Genomic DNA, 20302 nt, shown 5'->3' with positions numbered 1-20302 from the left:
AAAATTGTAAATTCAAAATTTTTTCGCAATTCATTCAACACAACATCTTATTTTGCTAAAAATATAATATTATACTACCGTTCCTCTATGCTTCTCATACGACCTCCACAATGACGCGGCATATTTTAATATAACCACTACTTTCCTAAAAAACATCACATCTATTAATTACCTCTTGATTTCGTAAATACATTAAGTATCCGACTAATTGTGCTACGTCCTCCCTAATAAATTATTTTACCACTTCATTCACCACAATAAATCAGTGTTAGCTTAAACGGTAAACGCTAAACAGTCGGTCACTTACCATTTAGCTATTTATTCGGACTAAATGACCATTTAAACGGGTTAAACGGTCAGTAAAAGGGGTAAACGGCTGATTAGACAGACACGGCTAGTCACTATGTAGCGTGTACACAGCGTGTTTACGGGCTAAACGGTTGTGTAGGTGAACAGTGCAATAAATACAGCAATAAATGTCATACCTCCATTTCGATACCCAAAATAATATACTATTTAAATAATAGCGTCATGATAATAGAATGCCCAATAAATATACCAAGTGCAAGAGCGAGCTGCAGACCATGACACTTATGCGAAAATAACGAAACGATGGCTTCATATTAACTACGTTGCTTTAAAAAATTATATATTTATCTATAATAACTACTACACGCATAAACTAAAGTCCGCATCAACTACAGTACTACGACGCGGGATGCGTGCCCCACGTGGCAAAGCGCGGGCCTTTCTAGTATGGGCGATGGCCATCTACTTTCTATTTTGCAACAAGTGGTTATCCGACTATTTTAATATATTTTCCTCCTGACACCAACTTCAAACTATTTTTGATATCCTAAAATATTTGTATCCATATAATATTCAATCCGCTCTGCACTCGATAAAAGAATGTGGTTGAGGATACGGAAAATGTATTATCCGATTTCATTCGATCTTATCTATGGATATGAATGAGTTGAGAGGACATGTTCCATTTAGGCTATTTTAGTGGTGACTTCGATCTAGCAGGTTAGAAAAGAAATGTTAGGTAATCTTTTTTTTTGGCATAATGTTAGAAAAGAAATGTTAGGTAACCTTTGACAAGCCTAGACAATAAACCAAATGTAATATGAAGCCTGGAGGCTTTCGTTTTCCGCGCTCCAAGAGGGAATGAGATTAATTCTTTGATTGTACAAGGCTAAGGATTAATACTCCTATTTCTCTGGGCCTAGTTTACGAATTTTGGTTTATCATTTTTTGGCTTGGATTTTTTGGTTAGCCTTTATATAAATCTTTCACGTGCGGGGCCTTTCATCAGCAGCTGAGATGGCACATTTGTGTTGCTATCGGGGTGCTATTGGTAATTTGCGAGGACCTACCCGGGTCTGTGTGGACAAAGTAGGGCAGGAGATGGAGAGGCAGGCTCGGTCTGTTTTCTGTCAGAGTCAGCCAACAAACAAAAGAACATCAACATCAACATGAACATCAACAGTGGGCCCCCTACTGTAGGGGTTGTACGCCATTATCGTCATGTCATGTCCAATAATTCTGTCTCATGCGATCTAAATACGAGATTGGTTACCATGCAGCAGCTGTTGTAGCCAGGCGGGCGCCCCTGACCCCCAATCTCCAGCCTTCTTTGCTGCTCTGTACTTGCTTGCCTTGGCTGACATTTGGATCGCCTCTAGTTCGGACGTGCTGGCATCTCTTTTCACGTGGTATGTTATGTTAATAAAGAACATCGCAATCGATCCTGTAACTGTAATCAGATCATGGGCCCTGGAACTAGACCATCTTACGTCTGCAGCAATCTGAACCGTAGTGTGTAATCTGAGCATGATAATACTACTGTTCCTAATCTGAGGATTGAAAGGCAAAAGGTCTAGATCTCTGAATCATACAAGCAAGATCTAGCAGTTGCGTCTGACGATTAGTGTAGTTGTAGTACCATGAGTCCATGACCACATGAACAATCTTATTCTAAAATATGGTATGGTGATATGTTCAACTCATTCTTTGAGAGGTTGGAATAGCCAAGTGCCTTTTGCAGAGTGGGAATGAGCTTCACCTTAGAAAAGAGTGGGAATGATGTTTTCAGCAATATATATATATATATATATATATCAATCAAAAGAAATAAAGAGGGAGGTGAAGTACGTATCAAACGGAAAATCTCGTTCTTAAGGGCCGAATTTTTTAAGATGGGACTGTGCATTTGAAATGCTCCCGAATCTCAACATGGGCCGCTGTCCTTGCTATACGGCCAAAGGCCCAGCTCAGTTTTTGTTACACCGTACTTTTCAAGACAAAAAGAAAACCTGTCCAAGTAAAAATTCCTCGCAAAAAAAGTAAAGAAAATTGATATATACACATGTAGTGCAACGCAAAATTCTCCAACTTATTTATTTACAACTGCAAAATTCATCACCGTGAAGTGACAAGGGGTAGAACTAAAATAGTAAGTAGAAAAAAAGAATTACAAGATTTTCATGCAATAGAATCAAGTGATCACTAACTACATTTCCTAGCAGAAAAAGGAATGAAGAACAAGGAGATGTATATCTCATCTAGTTTCATATCCATCGCATCATCGATCGATGTGGCATGCCGCATGCGCCACCATGATTCCTCCTCCTCCTCCTCTCTTGGTTTCTCTACTACACGTTCACGCCCGAGTAATTATCAACCATGACGAGAAAAAGATCAAGCAAAAAATCAACCTCCGGTTATTGCACATGCCATGGCAACGGCTCATGCATCGCTGCATCATCGCCTGATTGAGTGATCCATGCACGCACTAGCTAGATCGAGCCTGCCTAATTATAGTCCGGAAACGTCCGCATCGCCTCCACCATGGACGGGGAGAACACGGCCCCACCGTTGCCGGCGGCGCTGTTCACGCCCGCCGCCATCACCGGGCCGAGCGCCGCGGCGTCGACCGGCGGGAACTGGCCGTAGAACCCCCTCGGCGCGCAGAGCTGGTGCAGGCCCGACGCGTCGGGCGCGAACAGCGGGATGTCGGGCGCCATGAAGTGCGCGTCCAGCGGCGGGGCCGGCTGGGGCATCAGCTGCGAGTCCGCGTAGGGAGGCGGCGGCGGCCCCGCGGCGTGGGCGTTGGCGCAGCTCTCGGACGAGGAGGACGACGACTCGTCCTGCGCGGCGGCGGCGGCCGGGCCCGCGTTGGCGCCCGCCGCCAGGGGCGCGCCGCGGGCGGGGCCGGGGCTGTCGAGGCCGGTGAGCTTCTGCACGATGGACATGAAGTCGCGCGGGTTGGTGCGGATGACCTTGGGCGAGTGCGTGTAGATGATCACCGGCTGCTGCGGCTGCGGCGGCCTCTGCCTGGGCGCCTGGGCCGGGGCCGGCCGGTGGCTGCTGCTGGTGATGGCGACGGCGTTGGAGGACGACGACACGGAGGAGTTGGTGGAGGACGAGGAGGGCGGCGAGGTGGCCTTGTGTATGCTGTGGGAGTCCCTGTGGACCTTGAACGCGGCGGCGTGCCGCGCCCCGCCGGCGCCGGCGCCGGGCTGCCGCGGCGATGTGGGGCTCATGGGCAGTCGGCCAGTGGGTGGCTGGAGATGGGTGTGCGGTGTGCCTGTGCCTGGACGGGAGAGGGGGAGGGATCGTGGGGGCGCGCGTATAAATAGCAGAGGCCGGATGGGGACGCGGAGGCGCAGCGCATGCCGGGATATTTCTCGTTGGGGGTTGGCGGGTGGTTAGCGGCCGGGGGCGCGCGAGAGGATGGTGGCGGGAAGGAAGGCCGCGCTGCGAGCTAGCAGCCCGATCGAGAGGGTGGCAGTTACGGCGACTGCTAAGCCTTGAGCTTACCCGTTCCGGGCATGCAGCAACAGCCACTCCTGTGCTATTGACCGGTGGGCCCACCGTTGATCCCCGATGCCACACTCCTCCCCTAGTCCCAGCCCCAGGGCCAGGGGAGCGTCTCCCTCCCGTCGTGTGCCGCGCCACCGGCAACGTCCCTGCGCGCTGACGTCGCACGCGCACAGGATCCGAGTCTCCGCCGTGAGGCCGATGACACAACCGATCAAGCTCCGGAACGTGCAGCGCACAGCACTCAACTCGAACGGAAAGATTCCGATCATATTTTTTTTTGAAAGGAAGGATTCCGACCATTATTGTTTTGTTGCTTATCACCATGCGAGATTCCTCTTCAATCCCGGGTTGTCTCTAGAGATCGGGTTTTAGTCTAGGCCTTTCAATTTTTCTTTTTGAAGAACTAAGGCCTTTCAATTCCGATTCGTGAACCAATAGCTTGAATTCGACCATGCAGATAACACCAGCGGCGGGTGGCTCGCGGCAGCGCATCAGGACGGACACCATCCTCCCAGTCGACCCACGCCAAGTCCGCTGCGGCGGCAAGACGGAGGGGACCTCGAGGGCAGCAACACACACGACGACGCGCGCAGACGCGAGGGATGAGCTCGGCACCCACGGTCATAGACGGCATCGGCGCATCGCTGCCGCCTGCTGCTGGGGCATCCTTGGACGCAGCAGGTCCGTAGCCACCGCAGTGGTGACGGACTGACGGTGCTGAGGCAGTAACGGTGTAACGTGACGGAATGGCATGTAAGGGACGAAAAATCAAAATACTATGGCATGAAGGGATGACTAGAATATCAATAGCATATAAGGGATGGTTATAATTTTGGATAGCATATAGGGAATCTTCTCATGATCGTAGAGTAGAAGAAAGGGAGAGCCGCAGCGATTCATCTGAAGCTATCGCAGAAGCCGATTCGAAGTGGGCCGACCGCAAGGAGGCTCCCTTTCTATGCGGGCGGTTTTCAATTCCGCGAAATCCGAGCGTACGACGGTTATTAAACTTTTCTTTTTGTTCCGTTTCACTGATTCCATAGTTTCCTGACGGTGATTAAACAATTCTTGAATCGAAGAACAATTAATAATAGAATAGATTATTCCTTTCGACTCATACGGTTTTCCTTGAATCCAAGAACAATTAAGCCGATTACAAAACACTAATGAATATGCATGACAAAATCTAAACTAGAACATTTATAAAAGCATCCTTTCGAACCATTCATTTTTTCTTTTGAACCTTGTTCCTTTCTTTGAACCTCTAGCACAAGATATTATCCGCATGAAGTTAACCAGAACTGGTTTTCTCATGATCTAAAACATCCCAACATTCTGCAACTAAATAAAAATACAATAATTAGAAACTGGAATTCCAAAAAAAAGTGAATTGAAATTACATCAAATTCATGTACTCACGTTTTGTCTTTTGAAGTTTGTAACTATTTCAGGTTTTGCTTTGTTTTCCTTACTGAAAATTAACTGAAATAATTTCTTCTCCCTTAGAGCTTGAATTAATCACTCTCATTGTTTTATCAGCTCCGTATTCTGAAGATAAAATATCAAATCTTCTGTGGTCAAAATTGACAACAACGAGCACCCATTGCTTGTCAATGAAGCATGGAATATGAACCTGTTCCAAAAAGAAAATTTGATCAACAAAAAGTTTTGGAGCTTTTTGATTTGTTTTAATTCAGAACAGTGTTGTTCTGGAACTAATTTTTATGCTTCTAACATTACTGATTGTTAAGATCTTCTAAAAATGTTCTTTAATGAAACAAATAGTTTGGGAACATTTTTAAAAGTTTGGAACTTTCTCTGTTGTTTTGGAACAATTTTTCTTGCTTGTAACAATACTGAATGTTAACATATTTTTAAAAAGTTCTTTGAAAGAAAGAATGTTCTGGAACACTCATACTTGTTTCTAAAAAATGTTCTGGACTCTAAAAAGTTTTGGAACATTGTGATATGTTTTTACTCAGAACAGTGTTGAAAAAAGTTTTTGGGAACATTCAATCTTGAAACAATACTGAATGTTCTAAAGGTTAACAACTTTTTGAAAAGTTCAGAGAAAGAAAAAATGTTCTGGAACACTCATTCTTATTTTAAAAGATGTTCTGGACTCAAAAAAGGTTTGGAACATTATGATATGTTTTTACTCAAAACAGTGTTAAAAAAGTTTTTGGGAACATTCAATCTTGAAACAGTACTGAATATTCTGAATGTTAACAACTTTTTATAAGTTCAGTAAAAGAAAGAATGTTCTGGAACACATACTCATTTTAGAAAATATTCTGGGATCAAAGAAGTTTTGGAACATAGTGATATGTTTTTTTAATCAAAACATGGTTGACATGTTCTCTGAATGTGAAAAAACCAAAAAAAATCTAATAAAACAATTAGTTTTTTAGACTTACCAGACCACCGCTTTCAGGATGAACACCAATGATTTTTAGAAAATCAGCCTTGAACTTTTTTGGATCCAGGGAATTGTCCATTAGTATAGTCTGCAAAAATTGAACACAACAAAAAAGATTGATTCTATATTGAAGACTTTAGATAACATCAACTTTGAAATAACAAATCTAAAAGATTAGAAATCATACAGAGGTAGCATTGTCTAGGAAGAGCTTGAACATTTGATTGTTACTTCATATTTGTGCTGGTAAGAGAACAACTTGCAGAAACAGTCCATTACACGGAAATGAAACCAGCCTCCTGCCATCATTGAAAATGAAAGAGTTCTATGATCTATCCAAGTTCCATCCCTTTCAAATATCCTAGGACTATAGAATTTCAACAATTTAGTACAAGAAAACATTACAGGAATAACAAGAAAAATAAGTTGAGGGGCGCCCAGGAGATGAGAAGATAAATAATTGTACTAAATTAAATTACCTCAACAATTCCATAAGAGGAGCGCGCAGGATTTGATACATTTCTATCAACATTGGCCACAAAAGAAAAATCATCTGATGTAACATTGCAGATTCTTGGAATATCATAGGAAATTTTATGATGATTTGCATAGTCACCAGACAAGTCAAGGAAGTCGATGTATGCAATCTAGACCAAATAAAATAAAATATATATGAATACATGATCAGGCACAAAAAGAAGAAATAAAGAAAAAAAAACACTTGCTGCAATAAGAGGGAGACAAGAACCAACATATATTTTTCCATCATCTTTTGAAGAAATAAATCCCTGATACTTCTTAACCATAGATAAGATATAGCTCAGGATGTGATAGGACCAATCATAAGAGTGAATTTGAGAAACATCCAGCACATATGGTAGATAACTGAGGTTCACAAAATTCTGCGTGGATGGGCATATAATAGTGGAAAGAGCAACCAGCATGAACAGCCTAATAAAAGACTCCTCACCGTGTTCACCAAGTAGTTTAGAAACAGCATCAGGAATTGAATGTTTAGCACCATGCATAAAGGTGGAATTATGCTGAACACGTTGATCAAAAGACTTGGTGGCAGAATTATGAAGAACAATTGGAATGTCTCCAGAAGGAACTCCAAGAATTTGTTGAACCATAAATCTTGTGACCTTGAAAGACTTTCCTCTATGCTTAAACTCAGAAAGATCTATGACAACCTGACCCATAACCCATTCTAGAAAAGGAATAGGGACAGTGAACTTCCGACAGCCAAAAGATTTTGAAAACCATACTTAACAATGAAGCCTTTTTGATCTTCAGAAATAGAATCAATTACTTTTTGAAAACACTTAGTGGAAAAGCGATTCTTCATGCGATCCATATTAGTTCCCATAGTTGATAGAAAACTAAAACACAAAAGATGCAAATGAATCAAAACGTAATGTAACAAAGCACCATGGTTGTTTTGAGCTAACTAAGAAAGCATACAAACAAAATCTCAAATATAGTACTGTGAAAAGACAACCTAAAAATACAAAACTGTTAAGAGTAATTTAAGATTGCAATGAAACTTGAGATATAAAACATGTAGTTAAAAACTAGTACTGTAAGCACAGAGGGAAAGAAGGACAGGGACAAGCCACAATGATGAAACTACAAAAAAAGGAGAAAAATGATAACTGAAAAGGAAATATATACACTGAGGGGATGGAAACAATAACTAAAAATGTAACACTAATTGTTTCCTGAATAACATAACCAGAACACTGTAATAAAATGGTGATGTAGCACTGACGCACAAACAGAACCACATGAAGGTAAGAACTAGATTGGGGATCCGATGAAGATGATGAGGAACAAAATGTTTCACAAAAACAAAGCAACAGGCTAAACGATCATGAGGGGGCTAGTCACTAATTGTTCTGCAATCTACATTTTGAACGAATGGAACCTAATCGTTCGCGGCGAAATGGAAGCAGGAAGAACACGAGTAAAAAGCTAAAAAGGTAAAAAATGAGAAGAAACGAATGGAACCTTAGAAGCCGCGACGTAATCAGCAAACAGCATCACTCTCCGATAACCAAACAGAAATCTGAAAATCGCCAAAAAGCCTTGGGGAAACCCTAATCTGTGAAAGGAGGAATGCAATAGAAGCCGGCGGAAGAAAGGAAAGAATAGGAAGGGGCGCGTCCTGGAAAAGATGGGCCGTAACACCTAAATGGGCCTCCGGGGGGCGAAACGGACCAAAAAGAGAGGAGGAGCGCCAGGGGAATCGGCTTCTGCGATAGGTCGCACGCAAGTAATGCGCGCGAGAAATAGATTCTCCGCCGCAGCTCCCATTGTTTCGGTTCTCCAGGCACCGTACCCACCCGTCTGTCCACAGCTAGCACCAATGGCGATCACGCCGCCGTACTGTGTCGACGAGGTGGAGCTGATATCACTCAAGTCGCTGCTGGAGGAAGACGACTACGACCCGCCGCCGATTGAGACGTAGAGGAGATGACGAGGAGCTGCCTGTCCATGGCGGCAAAGCTGCAGGACGTGGAGGTCCTCCTTCCCGAGGCGGTGGCGTGGGCGGCGGGTGTGGAGGGCACCGCCGCGCAGATGGCGCAGACCATGGGGCGCTTGCGGAGGACATCCGGCGGGTGTGGCGGTGCTGGTGTACCACAGAACTAATAAATAGAACTAAATTTGAGTTCACGTTGAAACCTTAATGAGCATTGGAGGAATCTATTATTACTTTATAGATTGCTTCAAGCATGTGATCCAACTAACTATTATAATTTCTAATATTATGTTTGATAATTTACTAATTGTATTTGGCACAAATCCTTTAGTTTAATCTAAACCATATAAAAATTGTAAAAAACATTTGTCATTATTTTTCATTCAAAATTTAGTTATTATTATTTTCATTTAATATGGACTCTTTATTTAGATTTTTTCTTAACTTTTATAGAAATCAAAGTTTCATTTTTTTTGTTTTTAAATTTCAAATATAGCTATATTTGTTAGTCAAATTTGACATTAATTCTTTAGATTAATCTAGCTCATATTTTTATTTTTTCATTAAAATCCTCATGGTCATTATATTGCAAATAAAAAATACAACAGTGATGCATCAATCAGATCTCTATGTTTTTATTTTTTACAAATATATCAATTATTTGACTTTTTATTTTTTGCGAATGAGCTTTACGTTATTTTAAATAAGGATTCTTCTTAGAGCTGCTCAAATATCTCTAGCGTCCATCCGCATTCCTAGCTCATATGTATACAACAAAAATAGTCGTTGGACACGCATCGCTTCTTCTCTCTCAAAATGTTACTGTGTGCATAAACAAACACACCACTTGCTTCACCACCGGTGACGATACTATCTCCTTGATGTCTACACGTGCACGGAGGCTGGGAGTTACTTCCTTCGCTAGTCTCCAGATAACACTTTCTTGCCTCCGATGTTAGAAGAACTATCTAGAATTATCATGGCTCCATGGTCGTGATAATCTCTAGGCTTTCCCTACTAATTCCTCTATTTCTACATATACATAGGGCTCTATGGAATTTCAATGCTTGAGGACAGAGATAACAACTAAATAGATGATAACTTAATAGATAATATTTTTCTTCTCCTGTGCATGTAGGAGGGGGGCTGAATTTAGTTATTCGGTCTGTCATTGGATCTAAGGGTAGATCATTTGGGTACTAAATAAGGCGGTATATTACACACATCTAATTAGTAGTTGTACGGAAATAGCTGGTGATATTTTAATTTATATCTATTGGCTTTATAACATCAGACTATGAATAACTACTTTTGACCTCATTCGAGAAGTTGAGACTGAAATAATTGAAGCATCGGCATCATTAGCCTGGTTGTTGTATGCCTAGATAGAGCTAGCGGCTTAACTGGATCTTGTAGGCACACCGCCGTTGTGGATTTCTGAGTGTGCAATGCGCGCCATGTAGCATGATCGTACCATGCGTCTATGTAGCAGAGCAAGGGTCAGAAAGGATCAAACAAAGCTACTGAAAGCCAAGACAAAAGTCAATTAACATCACTTCACCAGCCAATTAACTGTCCTGCTGATTGGCTTTTTGGCAGCAGTGTAACAAAGCAGCATACAGAATTACATAAGCTGTGGTCTAAAAAATTAAAAAAAATATCGAATTACATAAGCTGTTGACCTGCTGATTGGCTTCACGGAAAGATAAGAGTAAGTAAGTTCTATGTTAATTTAGTGACTCATCCAGGGTACGCCCCCTCTGAAAAATTCTGAGTATTGTATCTTACTCTTATCTTATCTGGTTGGTTGTCCTTGGATACTAGAGTTGTAGGTTTACACACACGTTCCCTTGGATTCAATACCCTTGGAATACTCTTCTCTGAGGGGAAAGTTACAACGATATCCGTGCACTTGCGGATTCACTTTCGCAGTCGTTAAAATACCCAACAGACGCCAGAGAAGGTGGCCGCGACGGCCGTACCGGAGAGCACGGTCGTGGGCATGCACGAGAGGATGGTCGGCCTGGCAGGACGGTTCAGGCGCGGCGTGGCGACGTTAGCAGCGAGGCTAGGGGAGGAGGCGCCCGTCGGCATGCTGCAGAGGCAGGCCGCCAAAAGCGGACGCGGTGCGCGCCATGGTCGAGGGGCGGGGGAGAATGAATGCCAAGATATGATCATGTGATCCATCCATTATCGATCTCGCTCGCCCGTATTTTGTGCATCATCAGTTAGCAATTTGGTTATTGTGCTAGCTAGCTTAGCTAGATTAGACTCTTTATATCTTATCTTAGGAATAGAGATTTTGGTTAAAAAAATTACCCTCCAACAGCCTCTTCAATTGGATATCTAAATATAGACCTCCTTCTATTCTGGATTTATCGCTAGCAAAAGATGGAGAGCGAGAATTGCTCTCTACACTACGCACAAGATACAGAAAAGCTGCTGGAGAATACAAAGATATAGAAATCCATTTATACTGAAACTCTATGTTAATTTATATTCATGGGAAGATAAGAGTAAGTTCTATGTTAATTTAGTGACGCGTCCAGGGTATGTCCCCCTCTGAAAAATTCTGAGCATTGTATGTTAACTTTTAGCACCAATTTGTAGGTGGAAAAAAGATTCCCACATAGCGATACCCTCTATTCTCTTAATGCTGCATTCAAACTTGCCCAGAACTAAAAGAAACAACACATGTTCAGTGCTGAAAAAAAAACTGCCATGCTCAGCACTGAAGCACATTTGCTGTCAGGAGAAATTTTGTTCAAGTTACATTACATAAACATAAACAAGTAGTATATCAGACTACGGGCACACAAGTAGTATATCAGTGATACTATATAACGAGCAATCAGATCACAAAGGACTGCAACAATTAGAACTCCACCAAATCAGTAAGAGAACAGCCTACATACTAGTCCATTTGATTGGCTTGACCGAGGAAGGAAGCAGGCAACAGATCCTGCAGCATCTGATGGGGAAGAACAAATCCTAGGACAAAACCTAGGACAACCAACGGAAGGGAAAGAACAGAGAGACGGGAGAAGCGTACCTGACGGGACAGCCGCCGGAGGGGAGCGCGGCTTGCGGAGTTGTCGCCGCCGGAGGGTAGGGTGACGCGCCGAGACACCTCCGCCGCCGCGACTAGCTCGCTCGACTCCATGCCTCTCTCTTCCGTGCGTCATGTTTTGGGTCGACTAGGCTCCGGCTTCTATGCCTTCTTTGATTTGAGGCCGGCCCATGTGACCGATTAGCGCCCGCACGCTCAACGCCCAATGGGTCGGCCCGGCCAGCTCCCAACTTGAGCAGCCATTTCCTGCTGGAGCGCCCGCACGCTTATAACGCCTAAATTCAAACACCCCCGCCCTCCCCACCGTCTCACGCATTTCCATCCCCCTCTTGTCCTCCTCGCCCCGAGCCCCAAAACACCATTTCCCTCGAAGCCTCGACCTCGCGCCCGCCACCTCACGTTCCGCGTCCATGGCGTCCGCGGCAGTTCGCGGCGGTCGGGCGTAAGTACATTCGCTTCCTCTCCCACTCCCTCCAGTTCGTCACTCATAGTCGATTGCTCAGCTAACCAATTTGGTTGGTCTCGCTCTTGTCTCGATTCAATTCTTCGCCGCCCGCGCTGTGTTTGTCGCGATTCAGTTCGTCGAGGAAACTGATTTCCCTAGTCGCGGGAACTAACAGTTTGGGGTTTTGCTTTCGATCCCTTCTCGCGGGTATTCTCCCGGAATTATTTCCGCAATTGATAAGCAGCGTGCGTTTGAGTTGGTCGCTCGATTTGGTACATTCTATGCAGCGGAGCGGATGGTTCGCGAGTTCGCGGTAACCCATGAATTCGCACGCTTATAACGCCTAAATTCAAACACCCCCGCCCTCCCCACCGTCTCACGCATTTCCATCCCCCTCTCGTCCTCCTCGCCCCGAGCCCCCCGAACACCATTTCCCTCGAAGCCTCGACCTCGCGCCCGCCACCTCACGTTCCGCGTCCATGGCGTCTGCGGCAGTTCACGGCGGTCGGGCGTAAGTTCATTCGCTTCCTCTCCCACTCCCTCCAGTTCGTCGCTCATAGTCGATTGCTCAGCAAACCAATTTGGTTGGTCTCGCTCTTGTCTCGATTCAATTCTTCGCCGCCCGCACTGTGTTTGTCGCGATTCAGTTCGTCGAGGAAACTAATTTCCCTAGTCGCAGGAACTAACAGTTTGGGGTTTTGCTTTCGATCCCTTCTCGCGGGTATTCTCCCGGAATTATTTCCGCAATTGATAAGCAACGTGCGTTTGAGTTGGTCGCTCGGTTTGGTACATTCTATGCAGCGGAGCTGATGGTTCGCGAGTTCGCGGTAACCAATGAATTCGGACGAGCAATTTCTGCTTAGTTCTTCACCAGTTGTATGAATTTCAGTTTCGTCAGAGTATTTAAGTGTTTTGGTGTTTGTCTGCAGAGCAAACCAATTTGGTTGGTCTCGCTCTTCTCGCGATTCAATTCTTCGCCGCCTACGCTGTGTTTGTCGCGATTCAGTTCGTCGAGGAAACTGATTTCCCTAGTCGCGGGAACTAACAGTTTGGGGTTTTGCTTTCGATCCCTTCTCGCGGGTATTCTCCCGGAATTATTTCCGCAATTGATAAGCAGCGTGCATTTGAGTTGGTCTTTCGATTTGGTACATTCTATGCAGCGGAGCGGATGGTTCGCGAGTTCGCGGTAACCAATGAATTCGGACGAGCAATTTCTGCTTAGTTCTTCACCAGTTGTATGAATTTCAGTTTCGTCGGAGTATTTAAGTGTTTTGGTGTTTGTCTGCAGAGTCTGGAGGACTATTAAGGATGCAGTAATGATTTCCATGCCAGACAACCCAGAGGATGTAAAGGATGTTATCCAGAAGGTTATCAGGTCGCTTCTGAAGATGGACAAAGGCCCCGCCGACCAACCCTCTGATGTGCCGGTCATTATCGGTTATGGCAAGCTGGCTAGCCAAACTACCTCAGGCATCGCTGCGCTCCACTTCAAGAACCTGAACATGATGAAGCTTCTCAAGGCATTTTTGGCCGCCAGAGTCATCTACGGGGTGCACCAATTGGTGAGTTTGCAGTTAAACAATGAAATACTTAGGGCTGTGTGGGGGGGGGGGGGGGGTGGGGGGGGATGGTGACGGTGAAACTCCGGCGACTTGCACCGGCGGGATGCTGCAGGAACACGATCTCGAGCCGGATCGCCGGGAACACACACACGAACTAGAATGCGACGTGAACTCGGTAGTTTTTGTGCAGCGAACGAAGTGCTGCATTTTCTGTTTTTATTCAGCATGTATAGGAAATGACCTGCATGTACAGAGCGCGTCTCGTGCTGGAACGTTGGCCACGTCCATCCCCATGACCTCCCGTTCGAGTTACAACCCATTCATGCCTAAAGACCCGGTCGCGATGAGCTATTCTCGCCACCACCTGCAGAACGTGCACGGGATCCACACAAGTCATGGCCTCGTGCACCTGCATGCTATATACCTGAACTTAATGAAAACAACCAACTGAAACTGTAAAGACAACATGTAAGCTACGAGCACAAGGTTATTTCTAACAATTCTCCCCCTAAGCTTGTGCTCTTACATTTCCTACTCCAAAACGAGCTTGCAGCATCTGAAACCGAACACCTGGAAGTGGTTTGGTAAAGATGTCAGCAAGTTGATCTCCAGTGCATATGTAGTCTGGCTTGATCTCCCCATTCTCTGCTGCTTCTCTGATGAAGTGAAACCTGGTCTGGATATGTTTACTTCTGTCATGGAAAACAGGGTTCTTGATCTGTGCCAAAGCAGATTTGTTATCCACCATCAGACTTACAGCTTCAGCCTGTGTGTTTCTGATATCTCCAAGCAACCTGCTCAGCCACAAACCCTGACAGGTTGTAGTAGCAGCTGCAATATACTCAGCTTCACAAGAAGAAGAAGAGAGGGCCACCACTTTTTGCTTCTGTGATTGCCAACTAACTGGATTGTCACCCAAGAAGAACACTGCACCAGTTGTACTCTTCCTATCATCAACATCATTTGCAAGGTCACTGTCACTGTAACCATGTAATTTCCGGTTATCATTCCTCACATATTTGCACCCATGATGAATGGTCCCAGCTACAAAACGAATGATTCTCCTGACAGCCAGTAAATGTTCCTCTGTTGGCCTCTCTAGGAACCTGCTCACATAGCCTACTGAAAATGCCAAATCAGGTCTTGTATTAACCAAGTACCTCAAACTTCCTACAAGACTTCTGTAAGCTGTTTCATCCACCAATGGTGCTGTACTCTTCTTTCTTAATTTCAGCTTGGGCTCCATGGGTGTAGCACTTGGATTACAATCCATGAGACCAGCTTTTTCAACAATGTGGGCTGCAAAAGCTGCTTGGCTGAGAGTGATGCATCCCTCAGCTTGATGAACTTCAATTCCCAGGTAGAAACTTAGAAGTCCAAGATCACTCATCTTGAACTGAGCTTTCATTTGCCTTTTGAACCCATTGATTTCTTCATCATTTCCACCAATGATCACAAGATCATCAACATATACTCCCACAAGTATTCTTGAGTTACCTGTTCCTCTGGAGTACAATCCATGCTCTAAAGGGCTTTGCCTGAAACCCAACTTCTTGAGGGTGGAATCAATTTTGTATTCCAATCTCTTGGAGCTTGTCTTAGCCCATACAATGCTTTCTTCAGTTTATACACTCTGTGCTCCTGCCCATCAACAATAAATCCTGGAGGTTGCACCACATACACTTCTTCTTCTAAAATCCCATTCAGAAATGCAGATTTGACATCCATATGGTGTGCTGACCATCCTTGTTGTGCTGCAAGTGCCAAGAGCAATCTGACTGAATCAAGCCTCGCTACAGGAGCAAACACCTCATCAAAATCTACTCCAACCCTCTACACATAACCTTTTGCAACAAGCCTTGCTTTATGCTTCACCACCTTCCCTGCTGCATCCTTTTTCAACTTAAACACCCATTTGAGACCAATGGGTCTTTGATCAGTTGGAGGATCAACCAGGCTCCAAGTTTCATTCTCTTCAATTGAAGATATTTCTTCTAGCATAGCACGTCTCCAGGGTTCTTCTTTTTTAGCTTGTGAAAATGATGCCGGCTCCTCTCCTTCAGTCAGAAGAAGGTCTTCCTATAACTCTCGAAGGGCCATCCCTGGAGTTTCTCCTGAACCAAGGACATTTGACATGCTACGATATCGAATTGGTGCTTCTTCATTGTGATCTGCATCCAGATCATCACCAGCTTGTGTTGGTGGAGATGCAAACTGCACTGGTGCTTCTGTCTGCTGTTGGTGTTGTAGGTGAACCATTCAGGGGTGTGGACTTGGATCCTTCAACTGACCGAGAGCTAGATGTTGTTGCAGCAACTTCTGAAGAGACTGCATTACCCGGACTTGCCGAATACTATGGCATTTCTAAAATATCTGCACTTGGATGTTCACCTGGTTCAGCATCTGCACACCACTCCTTTTGCATCTGTGTGTATGGGAAATCTGCAATAGTGAACTCCATTTCAGTGTTCCTTTCAGACCCTACATCCCACTTCCACTGAGCACTCTCATCGAAGATCACATCTCTACTTATGTGTACTCATCGGCTTCTTGGCTCATACACTCGGTAGGCCATTGAACCTGGTTCATATCCGACAAAAATCTTCGGTCAGCTCCTATCATCAAGTTTCTTCAGATGTGGTGCTGTAACCTTCACATGTGCCAAACACCCAAAAATCCGAAGATGATGAACCGCTAGCAGACTTCCTGTCCAAAGCTCATAAGGGGTCCTGCCCCCAGCTCCCTTTGATGTCGACCGGTTCAGAAGGTATACTGCAGCATTAACAGCTTCCCCCCAAAACAAACCAGGTAAGCCTCTTGCCTTGAGCATGCACCGTGCCCACAACTGACTGATTTCTACGTTCCACAACCCCATTTTGCTGAGGGCTGTAGGGTGCAGTGATCTGACACCTTACACCAAGTTCTGCACAGTATTCAGAAAACTGTGTTGCAGTAAACTCACCTCCTCTATCTGTACGTAAGGCTCCAAGTTGCTTGCCACTTTTTCTTTCTGCTGCTGCTTGAATCCTTTTAATCGCAGTGGCTGCCCCATCCTTGCTAGGAAGCAGTGCTATCCACATATAGCGACTGAAATCATCCACCAGGAGAAGAAAATACCTATTCCCATTTGGGGTTGCTAGGGTGATCGGTCCACAAAGATCACCATGAAGGAGCTCCAACGGTCTCTCTGCACGACCTCTTGCTTGTTGGGGAAATGGAGCTCGCCGTTGTTTTCCTGCCAAGCAAGCTTCACACAACTTCTCAGTTTGATTCAGCATCGGCAGTCCACGCACAAGACCTTCCTTTCCCATCTTTCTCAACGAGCCAAAGTTTAAGTGCCCAAAACGAGCATGCCATCTCCAGGCGTCCTCCTCAGCATGTGCTGCTAAACATACTGGCCTTGCAATGTTCAGCTCAAGAACATACAGTCGTGAAGTACTTCTGTGGATCTTGGCAAGCAATCTTCCATCTTCCTCACGAATTCTCATTACACCATTGTCAATGTGAACAGGGTGCCCACTCTCATCAAGCTGACCAATGCTGATAATGTTGGTTGTGAGGCGTGGAATGAGATATACATTCTGCAGACTTCGGTGCTCACCATTCTTACATGAGTAAAGAATTGTGCCACGTCCCTCAATGCGAACCACTGATCCATCTCCAAACCTAACTGTGCCTGTGATGCTTGAATCAATACTGGAGAATGCTGACCTTGACCCTGTCATATGGTTGGTTGCTCCAGTATCCAATACCCACCGGCGAGAGTCTCGATCCCCTTCTTCTCCAAGTGCTGCAAACACCTTTCCTTCGGCAAGATGCACCATCCTACTATTCTTTGCTCTTGATGTAGGCATGGCTTCCTTCTCATTAACAGTTGCATCTCCCAACTGCTTTCTTGCCACAAGGTTCTCCCCCGGCTCTGATAATGCCGGGACAGGCTCTGAAGCTACTTCAAGGAACAACAGACTTTGCTCATTGTCCTGGGTTACATGAGCTTGCTCCTCCTTCCTGGGCTTGCTCTTGCACTCATATGCCCAGTGTCCCATCTTTCCACAACTTCTACACTTGTCATTGTTTCTGGAGGATCCTCCCCCAGAACCCTCAGTGCTCCTGCCGCCTCTACCGCGCCATCTTCCACGGCCACGCTTACTGCGGCCACCAGAATTGCTTCCACCTCGCCCTCCTCCTTGCTCCTTCTTCTTGTACCTCTCTATCCATTCTTCTTCAGTGAGGTACAGCTTCCCGGAGGATTGGCCTGATGGTGTTTCTGGATCATCTTCGGCTGACTTGAGCCGACCAGTGATCTCTTCCACTGACAAGGTTGATGTATCAAGAAGAGTTTCAATTGAAATAATGAGTTGTTTGAACCTGGGGCGCGCCATGCGAAGATACTTCTGGACGACCTTCTCCTCCAGTTCCGGATCTCCCAGGATTGCCAACTAGCTCACCACGCCACTCAGGTGCAGAGCAAAATCTTCAACGGATTCGCCATCCCGGAACGCGAGTGTCTCGTAATCGCGTCTCACTTTCTGAGCACTCGCCTTCCGGATGCGTTCATCTCCGATCCTCATCGTCTTGATACTCTCCCAAGCTTCTCTTGCTGAGCCCCTGTTCCCAACCGTCGACAGCATCTCTGAAGGAAGTGCACTGCACAACGCATCTAGCGCCATGCGGTCGACCGGGATCAATGGCGTTCCAGAGACCCCTCGCCTCCAGCTTGATCTTCATCAACAATGACCAATCATTGTAGTTGGTCTTGGTGAGAACAGGAAAGTTCGCCGGCCCCGAGGCCGCGATCCTCTCCACAACTCGCTCGACGACGACTTCACGTACTACACCTCGCTGACGACGCCCGTTCCAGCGCGTGGGCGATCGCCTAGCACACACGTGCAGCGGCGACTGGGATCCACCCGGCGGCGACCTCCCCGATACGGAAGACATGCTTCTGCGCCACTTGTTGGCCCTGATACCACTTGACGGCGAAACTCCAGCGACTTGCATCGGCGGGATGCCGCAGGAACACGATCTCGAGCCGGATCGCCGAGAACACACACACGAACTAGAACGCGACGTGAACTCGGTAGTTTTTGTGCAGCGAACGAAGTGCTGCGTTTTCTGTTTTTATTCAGCATATATAGGAAACGACCTACATGTACAGAGCGTGTCTCGTGCTGGAACGTTGGCCACGTCCATCCCCATGACCTCCAATTCAAGTTACAACCCATTCATGCCTAAAGACCCGGTCGCAATGAGCTATTCTCGCCACCACCTGCAGAACGTGCACGGGATCCACACAAGTCATGGCCTCGTGCACCTGCATGCTATATACCTGAACTTAATGAAAACAACCAACTGAAACTGTAAAGACAACATGTAAGCTACGAGCACAAGGTTATTTCTAACAGGGGGCATCAATTAGATACCGGAGATTCTTTTGTTTTCTGATTGAATTGCAGAACTTGAATTTTATTAGAGGTTTTTGTGCATGCATTATGTATATTTGGTTTGGATTGATTTCAGTCTTGAGGGGTATGGAATTCCATGGCAAAAGTAGTATGTAGCTTGAGCTTTGTTATAGCTGTCTAAGCCAAGAGTTGTCACACTCCTCAGCAGGCTGATCGCAAGAAAATTGTATGGCACAAATGCTCCTAACTTGGTCCTCTGTATTTGATTATTGCAACTGTGTTCTATCAATGTGTTTTAGTGGTGTGATCTTTGGTAACAATCTGTGTTGTGCAGGATGTGGTGGCATGCCATCGCATGGCCACAGATAGCGGTGTAGGACTGGTTCTCGCCATCTCTGCCCTGGCAGCCGTGCCGACAGCCCCCTTTATCATGACCAAAACCAGAGGCATGGTACCATCCGAAGTTGCCAAAGTCTCTGTACTTCTAGCAGGGACGGTATGCCCCGGACTACTTACCCACGGTACAGTTAAATTTGGCTTCTACTCCCTGCATTTGATCACTGAATTTGTTGATGTTTAACTTGGCTTCTATTGCTTGCTCGCTGTTCATGTGATCACTGAATTTGTTGATATCATTATTTTGCAGTGACTAACATGCTCCCCCACGTCATGTGTGAAGCTAATTCATCTGCTCCCAGATTTGGTCCGGCAGATTAGTTTATTAGTGAACATGTTTTATTTGCAACCACATTTTTATCAGCAGATTATTTATGTATGCTTAATCTATATTTCAGGTTTTGTGTCCGTAGTCTTGGCCCCTTCCTATGCTCTTTTTTCGAAGAATAAAGGAACCAGGTGTGTCTCCATCCTTAAGTATGTTGAATTGCGGTACATATATATAGTGAATCGGGTGCTCCTGAATTGCGGTACATATATATAGTCTTGTACCGCAATTCAACATACTTAAGGATGGAGACACACCTGGTTCCTTTATTCTTCGAAAAAAGAGCATAGGAAGGGGGCCAAGACTACGGACACAAAACCTGAAATATAGATTAAGCATACATAAATAATCTGCTGATAAAAATGTG

General features: G+C 45.2%; 3 protein-coding genes across 24 annotated transcripts in view; 1 reads left to right on the top strand and 2 right to left on the bottom strand.

Moving 5' to 3' along the window:
• Window positions 1–2816: 2816 nt before the first annotated feature.
• Window positions 2817–3548, bottom strand: LOC112873964 (protein MKS1-like). Its single transcript, XM_025937081.1, has one exon. It carries the CDS (start codon window positions 3546–3548, stop codon window positions 2817–2819), a length of 732 nt encoding a protein of 243 aa, XP_025792866.1.
• Window positions 3549–4896: 1348 nt separating this feature from the next.
• LOC112873521 overlaps window positions 4897–20302 on the bottom strand; it is a 29862-nt gene continuing 14456 nt past the window's right edge. For 15 of the 22 annotated variants that reach the window (XM_025936491.1, XM_025936490.1, XM_025936492.1 and 12 more), the window contains one exon: window positions 19349–20254. In XM_025936491.1, the coding sequence (XP_025792276.1) occupies window positions 20202–20254 (53 nt within the window). In that variant the 3' untranslated portion in view covers window positions 19349–20201. Of the gene's footprint in view, window positions 5170–5247; window positions 5462–6245; window positions 6336–6434; window positions 6547–6726; window positions 6895–14048; window positions 19165–19348; window positions 20255–20302 lie in introns of those variants that run through there. The other 7 variants (XR_003224762.1, XR_003224760.1, XR_003224761.1 and 4 more) reach the window with 7 other exon arrangements.
• On the top strand, window positions 13507–19826 carry LOC112873523. The gene is made up of 2 exons (XM_025936503.1): window positions 13507–13806; window positions 19546–19826. The coding sequence occupies exons 1-2, from the start codon at window positions 13561–13563 to the stop codon at window positions 19789–19791; spliced, it is 492 nt and encodes a 163-aa protein (XP_025792288.1). The 5' UTR covers window positions 13507–13560; the 3' UTR covers window positions 19792–19826.

The sequence above is a fragment of the Panicum hallii genome, chromosome 9, assembly GCF_002211085.1.
Source record: "Panicum hallii strain FIL2 chromosome 9, PHallii_v3.1, whole genome shotgun sequence".
NCBI classification, from domain to species: Eukaryota; Viridiplantae; Streptophyta; class Magnoliopsida; order Poales; family Poaceae; genus Panicum; species Panicum hallii.
The sequence above is the reverse complement of the archived record's forward strand: the minus strand, read 5'-3'. Positions and strand labels throughout refer to the sequence as shown.